Source organism: Leptonychotes weddellii, chromosome 10 (assembly GCF_054177405.1).
Source record: "Leptonychotes weddellii isolate Sample4059 chromosome 10, ASM5417740v2, whole genome shotgun sequence".
Classification (NCBI taxonomy): Eukaryota; Metazoa; Chordata; class Mammalia; order Carnivora; family Phocidae; genus Leptonychotes; species Leptonychotes weddellii.
In genome coordinates, this window is record NC_138378.1 from 10,986 (window position 1) to 28,315 (window position 17,330).

The 17,330-nt window shown below is 43.6% G+C and overlaps 1 protein-coding gene across 6 annotated transcripts in view; it reads right to left on the bottom strand.

Moving 5' to 3' along the window:
• PCMTD2 (protein-L-isoaspartate (D-aspartate) O-methyltransferase domain containing 2) overlaps positions 1–15,164 on the bottom strand; it is a 22,729-nt gene extending 7,565 nt beyond the window's left edge. Inside the window, exons 1-5 of one of the 6 annotated variants that reach the window (XM_081832331.1) lie at positions 15,024–15,160; positions 13,934–14,000; positions 9,922–10,252; positions 6,475–6,577; positions 5,075–5,246 (exon numbers count right to left, since the gene is read on the bottom strand). In XM_081832331.1, coding sequence (XP_081688457.1) covers positions 5,075–5,246; positions 6,475–6,577; positions 9,922–10,228 — 582 coding nt within the window. In that variant the 5' untranslated portion in view covers positions 10,229–10,252; positions 13,934–14,000; positions 15,024–15,160. The other 5 variants (XM_081832329.1, XM_081832333.1, XM_081832330.1 and 2 more) reach the window with 5 other exon arrangements.
• Positions 15,165–17,330: the final 2,166 nt, after the last annotated feature.

Here is a 17,330-nt window from a genome sequence, read left to right on the forward strand (position 1 = left end):
AAAAAAATAACAATTTAAATAAAGATGTATTTAAAACAATAACCTGAGAAAGAAGAGCAAAAATGGGGACATGTAGCCCTGCTATCCACAATGATGACAGCAATAAGCAGGTGGGACTGTCAGCAAGGGCATGGGTGGCTCCTCTCCCAAAAGGCAGTTGGCCAAAGTTAAAATACAGAGTCTCTGATCAAGCACTTCTGCTTTTGAGACTGCACCTGGAAGAGGTCTTGGGTGTAGACAAAGATTAAGAATATCCACAAACATGTCTATGCACACCCTCTTCACAGCAGTACTGCTTGTAAACAGCAGAAGGGTGGAAAGAACCCAAATGCCCATCAAACAACCACATTTTCACACACCAAGAGAAAACATTTTCAAGTAAAAAAAACTGGGACAGAAAAGAATTTCCACGTATACCAAATATCAAATACTTAAAATGAACAATAAGCAATGATAACACCTAAAACTATCAATTCCTATTTCATATGTCTGGATGAATACACAGAATGGAAAAAAATGTGCATATCTTCACCAAAGTAAAGTTATGAAAAAAGTGTGTTTGCTTATGTATTTTTTGAGTAAACAAATAAACTAAAAACAAAGTGGTTACCTACAGGTGAAGTGGAGGGGACATACATGGAAAAAAATTCTGTGAGTGTTTATTATTTAGACCTTGGAACCCTGTAAATATTTAACAAAGTTATAAAACCTAATATGGCAATTCCTAGAAACTGAAACAAAAGAGCTGTAAGTCAGCCTGGCAGGATAACCTCACAGGGAAGCATTATTTCCAGTGACTTTCAAACACATGAATGTGTACATCCCCAGAGGAATAAAAGGGCAATCTAAGGACAGTCAGGGAGCAGGCCTTCCGGCACAGGACACAGATAATGCTGATTTAAGACGGAAGAAGTCAGAAAAACCCCCTGGTCCTAACTTTGAGCCGGAAGTACCAATATAAACCCATGGAGTGTTTTATGTCCAAAAGCCAAACCAACAAAAACATAAGTATGTATGGGGGTGGCTTCCTAGCTCCAGAATTCTACTGTAAAAAACTAACCTAGTATTGAAGGTTCCGACAAAGGCCCCACCTGTGGTCCCTAAACACCGATTCCCACTGAACTTAAAATTAACAGAGATCCTCAGAAATGGTTAATTCCAACTTCGTGGTAAAAAATACACAAAATGAGTGTGGAACATCTTTTCTTACCAGAAAGTAATAAAACCATCAAAGACTACTGAGGGTATATCAGAGCCCAAGAGCCAAACTGAAGAGATGCCCGTTGGCCAAGATGGAGCATTTTAGGCTTCAATAAGAATCATACAATGATTAAAATTTTAAGTATGTCTATATCCATGAATTCACACCACCACTAGAAACCAAATAAAAACTTATTAGTCACCACCTTCAACAGATGCTAGAGAACCAGATTATTGAGGAAACTGATAAATAAAGCTTAGGAATCAGAATTTATCCAGCCTCTCCTTATAAAGTGTACTTAGTGTAACCAAATAACTGATGAGGGTGTTTCTCTTTATGTAAGTATTCCAGGTACTATAAAGTTGCAAGATACAAAATCAATGTGCAGAAATTCACTGCATTTCTTTTTTTTTTTATTTATTATTTATTTCACTGCATTTCTATACGCTAATAATGATGCAGCAGAAAGAGAAATTAAGAAAACAATCCCATTTACAACCGCTCCAAAAAGAATGAAATATCTAGAAATAGACTTAAAAAGGAGGTGAAACACCTCTACTCTGAAATTTATAAAACACCGATGAAAGAAACTAAAGACGACACAAAGACATAAAACGGATTAAGGACCTAATGTGACACCTAAAGCCATAAAAATCCTACAAGAGAGCACGCACAGGCAGTAATGTCCCTGACATCGGTTGTAGCAACATTCTTCTGGATAGGTCCCTTGAGGCAAAGGAAACAAAAGCAAAAATAAACTGTTGGGACTACATCAAAATAGAAAGCTTCTGCACAGCAAAGTAAACGACCAACAAAACTAAAAGACAACCTACTGAATGGGAGAAGATATTTGCAAATGACATATCCGATAAAAGGTTAGTATCTAAATTACATAAAGAACTTATACAACTCAATGCCCAAAAACCAAATAGTCCAATCTAAAAATGGGCAGAAGACATGAACACATATTTCTCCAAAGAATCCAGATGGCAAACACACACATGAAAAGATGCTCAATATCACTCATCATCAGGGAAATGCAAATCAAAAGCACAAAAGCCTGGGCGGCTCAGTTGGTTGAGTATCCAATGCCTGGTTTCGGCTTAGGTCATGATCTCGGAGTCGTGAGATCGAGCCCCGCATCAAGCTCCACATTCAGCACGGAGTCTGCATGAGATTCTCTCTTCCTCTCCTCTGCCCATCCTACTCATGCTCTCTCTCTCTCTCTCTCTCTCTCTAAAATAAATAAATAAATCTTAAAAAAAAAAAAACCACAATGAGATACCACCTCACACCTGTCAGAATGGCTAAAATCAACAACACAGGAACAAGCATTGGTGAGGACGTGAGAAAAAAGAACCCTCCTGCACCACTGGTGGGAATGCAAGCTGGTGCAGCCACTCTGGAAAACAGTATGGAGGGTCCTCAAGAAGTTAAAAATAGAGCTACCCTACAATCCAGCATTGCACTACTAAGTATTTATCCAGAAAATATAAAAACATTAATTCAAAGGGACACATGCACCCTGATGTCTACTGCAGCATTATTTACAATAGCCAGGATATGGAAGCAATCCAGTGTCCGTGGATAGATGAATGGATAAAGAAGATACAGCATACCTATACACAATGGAATATTATTTGGCCATAAAGAAGAATTAAATCTGCCATTTGCAATGACATGGATGGAGCTAGGGAGTACTATGCTAAGCAAAATAAGCCAGTCAGAGAAAGATAAGTACCATATGATTTCACTCATATGTGGAATTTAAGAAACACAACAATTGAACAAACGAAAAAAAAAAAAGAGAGACAAAACAAAAAACAGACTCTTAAAGAACAAACTGAGGGTTACCAAAGAGGAAGTGGGTAGGGCGATGGGGGAAACAGGTGAAGGGGATTAAGAGTACACTTATGTTGATGAGCACTGGGTGATGTATGAAAGTGCTGAATCACTTCATCATACACCTGAAGCTAATATAACACTGTATGTTAACTATACTGGAATTAAAATTAAAAAGAAAAAAGTATTTGAGGTACTAAATGAAGAGAAATGATGGAATCAGAACCTATTGTTCTGCATCCCTTAATGAAATAACGGATCAGGACCACAACTGCACTGCTAGCATCGGAAAAAGAGACCACAGGCATGATGTGCCTGTATATGAATGTACACTGTAACAGGTTAAGTATTCCTGCACCCCTCCACCCCCAAATTAAGTCCAACTGGAAACTAAGCAAGTCTTTAGATCCAACTAACAATTTATGATGAAAACAGGGAGCAGAAAGAATATGTAAAACATCACCACAGGGATACGTAATCTCCAAATCCAGGCTATAGGAAACTCTGTAAGACAAATCACCTGATTTCTTCAACAAGTACATTACAAGGAAAAAGTAAAAAAAAAAAGAAAAAAAGAAGTTACAGATAAAAAACATTTAAGAGATATATCAACCCTGGGTGCCAGCCTGTCTCAATCAGTGAGTGGAGCGTGCAACTCTTGCTCTTGGGGTCATGAGTTTAAGCCCCATGCTGGGTGCAGAGATTACTCAAAAATAAAATCTTTAAAAAAAAAAGAGAGAGAGAGAGAGAGAAAGATCCACCAAATACAAGACATAAATATTAAATGGAGATCCAAATAAACTATTCAAACAAATTTTGACACAATCAGGAAAATTTGAACATTAGCTGCCAATTTGAAAATAACTAAGAAATTACTGGTAATTTTTTAGATTGATAATGGTTTTGTGATATCTTAAAAAAACAGCCCTTATCTTTTATAGATACACTTTGAAATATTTATGGATAAAAATTTTGTTTTACTTAGCGATATTCACTACATTCTGTATATAATAGTAAGTAACAGAATGTTATACACACAGCCTCGTGTCCATTTCCAGGAGCCAGAGGATACACTATGGTCAACTATTCCACAGGTTACTATATAAGCACTCAATAGGATGATACGAAATGTTAAATGGCTTAAAATCATCTCATCAATTAAATAAAACCGTATGCACAATGACCTTCTTGGAAAAGGGTACAAACTACAAGAATCATACACTAACAGTGCTTAAAGTGAGGATTGTGAGCAATTTTTCTTAATGTTCACATGTTCTGGATTTTCAACCATGAATGATTCCTTTTTAAACAAAATAAACGCTAACATATTTAAATTGCAGAAAATCACACAAAAATGCACAATCTCCTAATTTTTATCATTTCCATTTTTCCTAGCTCTTTGTGACTGAGACTTTCTCCCTGATGACCAATTCAGGTTTGATTAATCTGCCTGTTTATTACAACTTGTTTTTCTCAATGAAGCACAACAGCTACAACGTACAGAAACACGCACGACCCAACAGCCAACCGAGACAAGATTCCTCCTAAGGAAGGGATTCCCGTATAATGCTCACAGTCACAGAACTTAACAATTAAAACAGAACTGCTCTAATGATTTTGCACGACCCAACAGCAGACTGAGACAAGATTCCTCCTAAGGAAGGGACTCCTGTATAATGCTCACGGTCACAGAATTTAACAATTAAAATAGAACTACTCTAATGATTTTTACATATAATTCTAACAATAGAATAAGCATACCAGAATAGCTGTGGAGGAGGGGAGGGAGGTGGGAGAGAGCAGGAGACAGAACGGAGAGGAGGGTAAGGGCTTACAGTGCAGGCTCTAGGGTGCCTACCTGAGTCAGGCCCTGGCCCAAGCTAGGCTGTCTTTATGACCTGTCCCTGCCTGTGTCCTCATTTGTGAAACGGAAGGAGTTGTCATGAGGAATACAAGGAAAAAATATATGGAAACTTCTTGGAACAGACCTTGGCCAATAGTTAAGCGTGTCAGTTAGGAGAGGGGTCTGACCTTCTCTTCCAGTGGCATGACAAGGATGCCCCCTACTTTGAGAAGACTCTTCATGTACTCTTCATGCTCTTTCTGCACACCAGCCCCACAGTACACACGATCGTACTGAGAACAATCTGGAGAAATCTCCAGGCAATTGCCAGTAACAAAGGAAGGTTCACAGAAGTCAAATCTAAAAGCAAAAAATGTTTTCTGTAACTGAGTATATCACATTATAGCAAGTCTATCTATAGTAAGTCTATACTAACCACAGGTTATGTTTTCCTTGAACAACCCTATAATGACATAATACAATTGACAGAGCCAAAAGATGGAAGTCAGACCTCCAAAAAGAATTATATTATTAATAAACAGAACCCTAGAAATTCCAAACAAAATATTCTGAAAGTGAATGTCATAAACATAATACAGACTTAAATCATCTAACCTCCAATCATCACTGTCTTTGCTCTGTTTTTATAAATCATTACCTTATTTAAGATCTACTAAAACCAAGTGCAATGAGGGGCGCCTGGGTGGTTCAGTCAGTTAAATGTCCGACTCTTGGTTTCAGCTCAGGTCATGATCTCAGCGTCGTGAGACTGAGCCCAGTTCTCATCAGGCTCCACACTCAGCATGGAGTCCGCCTGAGATTCCCTCTCTCCCTCTCCCTCTGACCCTCCCCCACACTTGTGTGCATATGCACGCGCTCTCTCTCTCTCTCTCAAATAAATAAATCTTTAAAAAAATAAAATATAAAAACAAGTAAAATGAAAGAAAACTACATCTGGTGTTTCTACAAATGCTAAACCCTAAAGTAAGAACTTTAATGTCTTATTTAAAAATGGAAAGAGAGGGGCGCCGGGGTGGCTCAGATGGTTAAATGTCTGCCTTCCGCTCAGGTCATGATCCCAGGGTCCTGGGATCGAGCCCCGCATCAGGCTCCCTGCTCGGCGGGGAGCCTGCTTCTCCCTCTCCCATTCCCCCTGCCTGTGTTCCTGCTCTCACTATCTCTCTGTCAAATAAATAAATAAAATCTTTTTTAAAAAAAATTGCAAGAGGTAGTTATACATACTATTTAAAGACAAATGCAACAATTCTGTCTTAGAAACCATTAGGTAATAAATTGTTGTCTGTGTTGGAAACATGAAAACTGGGCAAAATGAACATTCTACTTCCTTTTCTTATTATATTGGTGAAAAATTACCTTTCCCTGGTATCATAGTTAAAAAACCTAAAGCCCTCAAAAGCACAAAATATTTAAAAAATAATTAGAACAACTATGCACATACCCCTGATTCTCCTCCCAAAGTTGAATCCTGTTTGCTGGTGTATGAACACTAATAAACTTATGTCTCCCATCTAATCAAAAGTCTAAATTATAATCCACACAGCAACCCAAGGGCAGTATTTGATCTTACTTGTCAAAGCTGTCACTGGTTCTAATGAAGAAGTCCAGCTTCTGCTTTGCATATTCTATTACATCCGAATGGAGTTCAACCCCGTGGTTCACACCAAAAGGACCTAAAATGTTCCAGAATAAGAAAACTTTTAGAACTAGGGCAAGAACTCTTATTCTTTATTTCTATTTTATCAACTACAATGTACCAGATTCAGCATGTATAATTACATGAAGAAATCCACAAGGTTTTGAGGTCTTATCATATTATTGGACCTAAATCACCCAAGCTAATCTTTAAATATGCAGGGTAGACTATGCTCACCACATTGTAAATACTTGTTTCTTTGACACTACCCATGTCACAGCTTTCTAAAGCCTGGGTCGCTCTGCTCTCAAAGATGTAAAAAAGGCCAAGATCCGCAACCAAGAATTCAAGATCTCACTAACGAATTAAAAAAGAAAAATGCTATTTCCAAATGAAACTGGACTCAGGACTGTGTTCCAAAAGGTCGCCCAGACACTCAGACATGGACACAAATAGCTTTCGATCATGATTAAAATAAAACTGTAACAGGGGTGCCTGATTGGCTCAGTCGGTTGAATGTCCGACTCTTAATTTCAGCTCAGGTCATAATCTCAGGGTCGTGGGATCGAGCCCCAAGTAGGGCTCTGTGCTCAACATGGAGTCTGCTGCAGATTCTCTCTCCCCCTCTACCCCCGCCCCTTCCCCCACTCACGCACGTGCGCTCTCTCTCAAACAAAATAAACAAATAAAACTATAACCAAGTCACAATGAAACATTTTTTATATCAAAGGAAATTTATCAATAATTGGAAATAAAGCTGTGAGAAAAGTTACAAGCCCACTTAACAATAAAGGTGTTCCCTCTGTATAAAACTGCCTTTAGGTGAGATCTATTGACACAGACAGCTTAGGTGAGTCTCTTTGTTGTGGGAATTCATTTCTATGAAGGTCAGAAACAGGCAACACTTATTTGTGATGATGGAGAAAAGGGTGCTCTCCTTTCTGGAGGGGGAGGGGCAGCATGAGAGCTTCTGGGGTGCTGGTTCTACGCCGTACCTTGTTCTGGGTGGTGCCTGCATGAAGGTGAATACTTACATAAAAATTCACTAAGCTACACACCTCACACTTGTTCATTTACTACAGGTTAACTTACACAGCCATTTTTTTAAATATCTCCATGTGAAAATCAACAGGGCATGTAAAACTTTATTTCCTGGACAGACATACTGAAGTCACAGTGCAGCACTTAACGCTACAGTCCAAAAGAAATACTGGAAAATAAGCAACCATCTGTGCACCCATATCTTGATATTTTGCACTTGGGCTTACCTGGTCCCCCGACAGCACAACACCCACCCCAGGCCATGGCTTCCCTCTCCTCGACCTGGACAGCTCACCTGGGGCTCTCTTCTCTCAACATCTGCTGATGCTAAAACATTCTCATTAAAACACACCCTACCTGAGAAGTCACATTTTCACTATTTACAACATCAAATCCAAATTATCCAATTTCAAGACCCTCTGCCAAGTCACTGACTTCCATCCCACTGCCCTCTGGCTAGCAGCACGTGCCAGAAACCAAGAAAACCTTTACTTCCCCACTCATCATAGTTTCATTAGCCCCTCACCCTTTATCAAAACCTATTAAGCAGTTAATTCTCATAACAGATCCAGGACATAGTTCCTATCCCCAAGAAGCTTAACACCAAATACAGTAATAACACATAGCCCCTGACTCACCCCAATAAAAAGATGACTAAGAGGGGAGGGAGGGCACGGGAGGAGTCAGGACTGAGACATCAAGGGCATGGCACTGAAGCCAGACTGCAAGCCCCACCCCCCATCCCCACCCCGCAGGAGGGCACTCCACTCCCTAATCACACAGCACTTCAGGTTAGCTGCACAGGAGTACAGCAGAAAAGGGATAAACTTCAGAGCCAGGCAGAAAGGCAGTTGGGTTTAAAAAAGAGTCAGATGAAAGACTCCAGACCTCACATCTGCAGGCAATGGGAAGCCAAAATGGTCTTCAGCTCTGGAGTGATGTGCATGAAACAACATTAAAGGCTGAGTAAACTGGAGAGGGAGGCCCAGAACACGTGGTATCCGGACAGAGATATCAGCCAGTGCGTGCAGCCTCCTCCCTGCAAACGCAAGATGTCTATCCATGAAAGGAAACTCTCCCTTCACCTCCTTCAAATACATCACTGCAACCCCCAAAAAAGCTTCCCTTCCTTTAGATCTCTCCCCACCCCACCATCTAATTACATTCCCAGCAAACAGGGGACTAACAGAAGCTGTTTATAATTTGTAGGGAATGTCAAGTGCAACAGGTCACCTCAGGCTTACTGTAAGAACTGAGCATCTCAATTCTTTTCAACAGCATTTCTAACCTAGTCAATTTGACACCCTCTCTGCCAAAGAGCATCTCATCCTTAGCTCCCCCAATTTCTCTGCTCCACTGAATTACCTTTCACTAATTCCAGAATGATACATCACCTGGGCTCTTCACAAAGCAGTCTTAATCCAAAACAAATTAAGTTCAAGCAGCATTTAGCTTTAAAAAACAAACCTAAAAATCTGAGGACAGCAATCTATAGCCTAAGTCAAATGATCAGTCTCAAGACTTCACCAAATTCCGAAGTCTATGAACTTATAAAGAACCAAAAATTTCATTCCATACCCACAAGAACGAACTGTCACTGCTAAGATTTTCTGTAACAACCGCAAAGAAACAATGTTGTGGTGCCCGTGTGGCCCGGATGCTGCCCCCCTCACAGATGCTATAGCAGCGCCCGCCCTACTTCCTCTTCAGAGAAATCCTTTAAAGGACAGGTCAGCCCTTGTTACTCCTCTGGCAAAACCGTTCTGTCTCAGAGTAAAAACAGACACCTAAACCCTCAATTATCTGATACTGTTGTTTCAATAACAAAAATGCCAATCCCCATGTGTAGTCTCACAACTTATTTGGGAAAAGAGACAAAACCTGTGAAATCCTTCCCATCCCTGGAATTTATTTACAAAGAACAACTTACAGGCATTAACTCTTTGAGCATTAAAACAAAACCAAACAAAACTGCTTGGAAGAACTTTAACTTCCAGGGAACTGTAAACTTAGTCTCAGTTTACAGAGTGACAAAGCAGGCCGGGTGATTGTATTAAACAAGAAATCACTGTAAGTCCCGATTTACACAATTCTCTCGGTCCTCTGTTGTCCAGAAGGAGGGTGTGCTGAACAGACAGTGGAGCTACAGGCGGGCGGGGGCAGGGAACAGGAGGGGTTCCTCCAGAAAACTCGGAGCCCTCCCTTCCCCAGCCCACCCAATGACTACGCATAAACCACAGCAGACGATGCTCAGAAGGTGATCAGACAACACCGCCAGCGGACTCTCTCCTCCTGCACCACGACACAGACGGTGCTCTGCCCCACTCTGTCCAGACTTACCGAGAATGAGCCCCACCATGGAGCTGAGGTAGCCAGTGCCACTGCCCAAGTTCAAGAAGGAGAGCCCCGGCTGCAGGTCCAGGGCCTCCATCACTTCCGAGTAGATGCACGGAGCCGAGAGGTGGATGTTGCCATGCTTCCACGCCAGGTCTTTATAGGCATTTTCTTTAAATTCTTCAAGATAATAATCTGCACGATCAATAGCTCGGAAAGCCTGCTCGACCAGCTCAGTCCGGATGTACTGTGCTTCTTTCAAATTGTCTATTAGCTCATCATTGTCTTCACCAGCACTCACAGCACCTCCCATCTTCAAGATCACACTTAGGCAACACTGCAATTAAAAATGTTTTTAAAGAGCTATTTACATTAAAGGTAAGAGCACGAGAGTTAAAGTTCTAATAACATGCCAATTTCAAATTCTGAATTCTGAAAATACCACAGATGGAATATATTTGGTCAGCACCCACCTACCCCACCCCAACCCCGCTAAATTCAGAAGGAAAAAAAAAACAGTTAAATATGAAATTCCATTATATCCATCACGAAGTTTGTAATTTACAATATCAAATGAATTCAAATGAACTTGAGGTACCTAATGCGTATCTGACAACTGAAAACATCATTAAAGTAGGAACTCAATATTTTACTTTAAGTCGTCAATCTACAAAATCGGATATTTAGGATTAAAATTATCTTGAATATAGATCTGCCTTAACAGGGATATATTCACATATGGCAAAGTCAGTGGATATAAGCATAAAAAGAACACAGATATGTCTAGAAAATCACACTAATATCAACTTCTCTTTGAATATTTCAAGTGCTACAGATCACTTTTGATAAATCTTTAAAAGCAAAAAAAATCAAATAAAGATAAACAACAAATACTATAAAGTTATTGTTTACTTGAAATTCAAAATTAACTGGTGTCCTAAATTTTACCCAACAACTCTACACCCCCACATACACATCGGGTCAAGGAATCCATTCAATCTGTTCATTTGGATATTCGGATGTACAAATTTCAGGCAAAAATACCACTAACAAAACTCTTACCCAATAGGACATTTTATTGTAACAAATACAAAATCTGTTTCCAGGCTACAGCTGCTCCAAGAGCTCCTACACCCCCTTTGGAAGTGTATGTTATGCAACCTTTCTACCTCTTTAACAATAAAAGGTCCATTGCTTACCTTCTTCCCAACTGCCTTCAAGAAGAAAAAGCAACAGTGTGAACCCTTCTGAGCCACCTGCTAACATACAATGTGCCTCCATCTAATTCACATGGACCTCATCTTCATGAACCATAAAAATATCTTCTCCAATTTTATACGTACCCCATGTAACTCTTTCCAAAAGAATGATTTTACTTCATGTTTTACAAAACATCTGATGTAAATTGTTGGCAAAAAACAGAAAACACCAGACTTCACAAAGACTGATACATTTTCTGCTTCAGGACAACTTCCATAATAACATACTATCATTTATTATTACAAAGTTTATCCTTGCTTTCCCCCTCACAATCCTCTGGATTTCTAACAGCGGAACGAGAAGCATAAATACTGAGGGAAGAGATTTCCATACACATATCCCGAGCACACTACTGGCAATTGTGGTGGGAGAGGTTATCCCAGGAATAAAAATAAATGAACACATGATAAATCTTCAGCTTCTCACAACAAATACCCAAAATATGTAAAACATAGGGCTTAGTATAAATGCTCTAACATTTCACGATTGGAACACTTCATCTTCATCATCAAGATTTTAGAGCTGAATATTGTACTTTCCAAATCACCAGGATGGTCCAATTACTAGCTTTTCACGCCATTTCAAGATGTTTTGGAGCCCTTGCAAGGTTATGGTCCACAGTCAGTGAACTTAGCCGACTGGATAAAGTGCTAGTGAGGTCAAGTTTAATCTTCGATAAGCCACTTAGTTCTGAGGCTACAGTCTACATCCCAAGCCTAGGACAGTCATCTTAAAATTTAGGTCACTGCTTCAAAGTGGAGTTGCGTTTGCTGCCTAAAGGTCTATTTAGGAAAAGGCCTGGAAAGCACGCATCTTTCACGGTGGATCTAATTCTGTTCCTAATGTTCTACCATTCTAGCTCAATACCATCATTCTATCTTCAGAAAGCAAACACTAACTAGATATTGGACACATTTTATTTTCTACTATGTAATCTATCACTTATTTTCAACTTCACCTCACTCTGAAAGTTTATTCATATACAACAGCTAGCATTTTAGTAAAAAGAGCTACAATCTTTACAGGCGCCACCCGCCAGTCACAGGAGTTCATGTTAGCTTCACAACATACTGAGGCAAATTGGGACCCAGCAGCTATTTTGCTCATGATCACACACCAGTGCATGAAGAGAAGGCTAGAATTCAAACCCAGGACTGTCTGGCCAAAGGCCTACGTTCTCAAATTCTCAAAGGGAAAACATTCTTTAACACAACATGTTGGTAATCTTTGCCCCAAATGACAGGCTACATAACTATGCAGTAACCCCCCCCCCCCCTGTTGCCACTGGTAGGATGGATGTGACCATCTACAGGGTCTGAGAATATTAACTTTGCCTGGTCATCTACCACTCCCTCACAGTGGATACAATGACTGCTTATTCCTGACCACCCCTGTGACTGCTCGTAAGACCACCCAAAAACACCAACAACAGATTCAAAGATATCCTTGCCAAACCAAATATGGATCTATAATCTAGTCAAATCCAATTGTTCAAAGTAATGAGAAATAATTTCTGGATGCTGTACTTGATTATACTTTGCAATCCCCAATATAAGTCACTACTCTGGGGTAACTGGCCAACAGGACCTCCTTAGTCTCATACTGCTCCAAAACCAACTGCCAGAGCACACTGAGGAAGACAGCTAAGCAGCAATAGGCATGGGAGGGTCTCATGACGGGCAGCCAAGGAGGCTATAGCTGGGTCAACACAGCCTGAAGCCACGATAATGGGGGTGTGCAGTTCCGATCTACACTGGGTTTGTCAGACTACACATGGAGGGCCGTGTTCCAACCTGAATATCACTTCTTAATGGAAATATGGACAAGGTAATTTTATGTGGAAAATGAGCTGGGGGAAAGGACCCTGTGGTGTAAGCCCTGAAAGGTTTGTCTTTTTTGTAATGCAACGGCCTGACTTAAGTTTTGATTGGTGAGGAAGACACGCTTTGCCTCCTGCCACTCAACTCCATGAAGAACCAGGCCTTTGTTTGAGATCAGATCTTAGTTGATTTCCATAACAGACCTTTAGGGCCACTTGTCTTTTCTCTTCCCATGCTCTACATTCCCTCTTTTGTTTTATATTCCCGAATAAAGAGCAAGCCTGAGAAGCCCCAGGCTCCCCACACTCAACCCCAATACAAGCAGAAACCCAGGCCTGTGCTCGCTAGAACTCTCTCTCTCTTCCCCGTTTCACTGTGTGGCCCCAGGTATGCTATAAAATTTCCAGGTTCCGTAAGTAATAAACCTTTATTTTTTTCAGTTTCCTGATGGTTGTTGCTGAAAGGTGTCTTGCAATCATAATAACCGCAGGCGCCAGTCCAACCACATTGGTTAGAAGAGAACAGAACCAAAACCACACCTCCTGCTGGCAGAATAATGAAAGAAACACTTATCTTAAAACCTAGAACACTTGCTAGGAATACATATAGAGGGATTTTTTTTCAAATACTTGAAAGGCTGCCATGTATATACTATTCCTGGAACTGATAAAAACTGGATCCATGGAACACATTAGATGAAAATAATTTCTACTAAACACAGAAAAGCTTTCTAACAACTAGAATTCCAAATACTGAACTGTTCTTAGAACCTCGAACCTGTCACCCCCAGGGATGTCCCAGGTTAGGTACAAGCTGAGGTGGGGCCAGGAGGCCTAGGCACTGACCCCAACACCTCAGAGGTCCCCTCTCATTCCACCTCTAAAGCTCTATTTCACCCAAGCACAGCCACAAGTTCTGAGTTGTTTGCAGGAACCTGCCTTCACTAATTCTTGATTGACAGTCTACTCAACACCCAGAACGGAGTTGTTTACTTCAGCCACTCCTCTGCCAAAAAGAAAGAAGAAAACTATTACAGGCTTGTGATGAACAAAGGGGACAGGCAAAGATTTAGGTAACTTTTTTGAGGGGAAACACTGGAGCACACATCAACTTGGGAGGCACATCCCATGGAAAAAAACGGAACACAGGCACCAAGCCCAGCCAAGTTCTCCTTCCCCAACTATAGACCTTTTTCAGACACGTGAAGTTAAGTCCCAGGGTTCTGTGCCAATTCTTAGTATCCCCAAGGCTTGGAAGGGCAACTATCTTTATGGTTCTGTTTCTTTGTTTTTGTTTTTTTTAGAGATTTAATTTTAAGTAATCTCTACATCCAACATGGGGCTTGAACTCACAACCCCAAGATCAAGAGTCAGCCGGGTGCCCCTAGACCGTCAACGTCTGAAAAGGTCCAAGGTAGAATTGTTTTAAACGTTGATAAGCCTTGACTTGCCTCAGAACTAACTGCAAACGTTTCCTACTCAGCAAGCTAGGGACAAACTGCACGTCTGTAGAGTCAAGTACATCCAAGGGTGCAAGCAACGGGCACTAAGAGAGAGACCTCCAGGAGGCTCTGGAACGCTGGAGGGCAAACCACAGGGCGCACCCGGGACAACCCCCCAGCGGAGCGCAGCAGGTGAAAGGGGACACGTTCCTGGAGGAGAGGCGCCTCTCTCTCCGTGTGGGTTGGGGGACTGGGGGAGAGACGCAGGAGGGGGAACCCCGGGGACAGCAGGGGGAGCCGCGGGGGGAGGGCTGAGGAACGCTGGCGGGGAGAAGGGAGGAAGGGCAGACGCCAGGCGAGGCGAGGCGGGGCGGGGGGAGGGGAGTCGCCGGTGGGGGGAAACGGGGCGGGTCAGGCGGGGAGAGGATAGGAGGACGCCGGAACGGAGGGGGACGCCCCGGAGGAGGGGTCCAGGCGCTCGGGACCGGGGGAGGGGAGGGGAGGGGAGGCGGGGGGGGGGTCCGCGGGGAGACGACGCCGCCGCCCGCCACAGGCCGGGCCGAGGGCGGCGGCGAGGGCGGCTCTACCTCCGGGCTCGGCCGGCCCGCGAGATCGGGCTGCCTAAGCCGCGACCTGGAGCTCCTCGGGCACCGCTCGGCCGTCCGCGGCCCGGCTGCGCCTCGCCGACCTCTGCCGCCGTAAACATCCGCCGCCCCACCGCGCCTGTGCGCGCAACGGCCCGACTGCGCGTGAGCCCGGACCCGGCGCTTAAAGGGGCAACGGCGCTGCTGGTGGGCCCCGGTGCGGTCCCTGCCCGCGCCTTCCGCACCGCGGACTGACCGCGAGGCGCGTGAGAGGAAGGACAGAGACGCAGGGCCGGCCCTGCACTCTTCGGGGGTATTGGAGGGGCAGCGGTCAAATGACAGCTGCAGGTGATGATTATGACTTCCACGCACCACCCAGAGCCAGGACCCAGCGAGGAAGGCTTATGAAAACCCTGTGTGGTGGGCAGTAACTCACGCAGTGGCTTCTCTGGCTTGGGTGACACAGAAGGGACATTCGAGCTAAGGTGCGTGGGACAAGAAGGATGCAGCCGTGCCGAGAGAGGGTCCGGTGGCTGCAGACCAGGGAGAGCGGAAGTGGGCAGGACCCACCCGCCCTGTACACATCTGGAAGGAAGCCGTAGCAAGCAGCCCCCGACCCCTGCTCGGCTTCAGTAGGCTGCCACCTCCTGCACCTGCGTCTGGGCAGACCCTTCACCTCTCTTCTGGGCCTCAGCAGAGAAACACGGAGTTGGAGTAGACCCCATCTAGGCTCTGTCCCACAAAGTGAACCGTGAACCCATACATGCCCATATTGTGGAGCTGGTTTGCGTAGTAGTCTCCATAACAGACAACTGGAGACATCTCAGATGACACAAAGACCCAGCATCGTGGATTCTCAAGGTTTTTGTTCCTAGAGGATGATGGAGTTTGGGCAAGGGGGCAGGCTGGTACAATTTCTTTGGGTCCTACAAGGCGAAGAGAACTGTTTTTGCATAATATGAATAGGAATAATATAAAAAGGAACGTTATGCAGACATGAACTTCCTAACTCCACGGAGGAAGGAGGAGAACCCTGCCTCTAGGAGGAGAACACTGCTGGGTGGGTGATGTGCTGGGTGGCAAGAGGATGCGGTTGCAGATCCTACAGACCTGGAGGAGCCAAGGAGTGTGTGCACCCACATGTGTGTCCCACACAGAGTGCAGAGTAAGGGTGTGTCTGCTCTGTCTCAAGGTGAGGGTTGTCCTAGTGAAGCAGACCAACCTAAGCCTCGGTGCCTTGTGGGACACCACATAGGAGGCCAAGCCCCTGCGGGCTGAAGTTGGACCCGATCTCAAAACAGGGACATTGTGCTCGACAGCATCATGCTTTAGATGTTGACCAGGCACATGGCCCCTGCTCAGGCTGCCCTCCATGTGAGAACAGTCTGAGATACCTTTGCCGGACATCAGTCAAGATCATTCTGCATCTCAAAAGTGACCTTGTGGTTCTGTGTCCAGATCCTCGATGCTGCCTCCCCTCACCAACCCCAGTCACCCTGGGACCTGTCCTCTTCTGCCGCCTGCATGCCACATATCCCTTTGTGAACTGCCTGCACGGCCTACCCGGTAAACTTTGTGAAATTCTACCCCACTCTTCCTTTCCCAACCTCACCTGTGGTTTTCCAAATGAGCTTTTAGCAGCAGAACCCTTTCTTTGAACACAGTCTTAGAAGCCACCCATCTACAAACAGCCACAAGCACTGCTGCTGTGGAGGAAAGGGCTTACCACCAATCTCCTGACCTTGACACGGACTCTCAGAGGTCTTCCTACCTGCGCTCCTTTGCTTATCTGTGACAGTTTCAAATTACAGAGGTCCTAGAGCCGTCCTTGGCCCTCTCCCCACTGTCTACACCCTCCATATACTCCACCCTGTCTTATCCCTGTATCCCTCACCTCTTACCAGGATAATGTCTTCACTGACCTACATACCCTCTCACCACCCATCCCTCCCTGGGCTCTGCCACGTGGTCTTCCTAAAGCACGGTCTGATCACATCAGGCCTGTAGGCCTTCCCTTAAGACCCATCTGCTTGCCTCTCCAAGGTGATTTCCCCCACCCCCCATGTCAGCCCCACCATCCATATACCGTCAGTATTAATCTTTGTAGAATGTCACAGTAAGCACTTTACATGGGTTATTTCCGTGACGTAGATACTAATATGATCTCTGAGAATGAGAAGAGCAGTCTCTGACATTGGGAGCTGGCCTGGCGCTCACAGCAAGGCCATGGGTTCTCCTGTTGGACATGGACCATCTTGCAGAGGCACTCCATTGTGAGAGAGTGAGACAAAACATCATAACCGTGCCCAA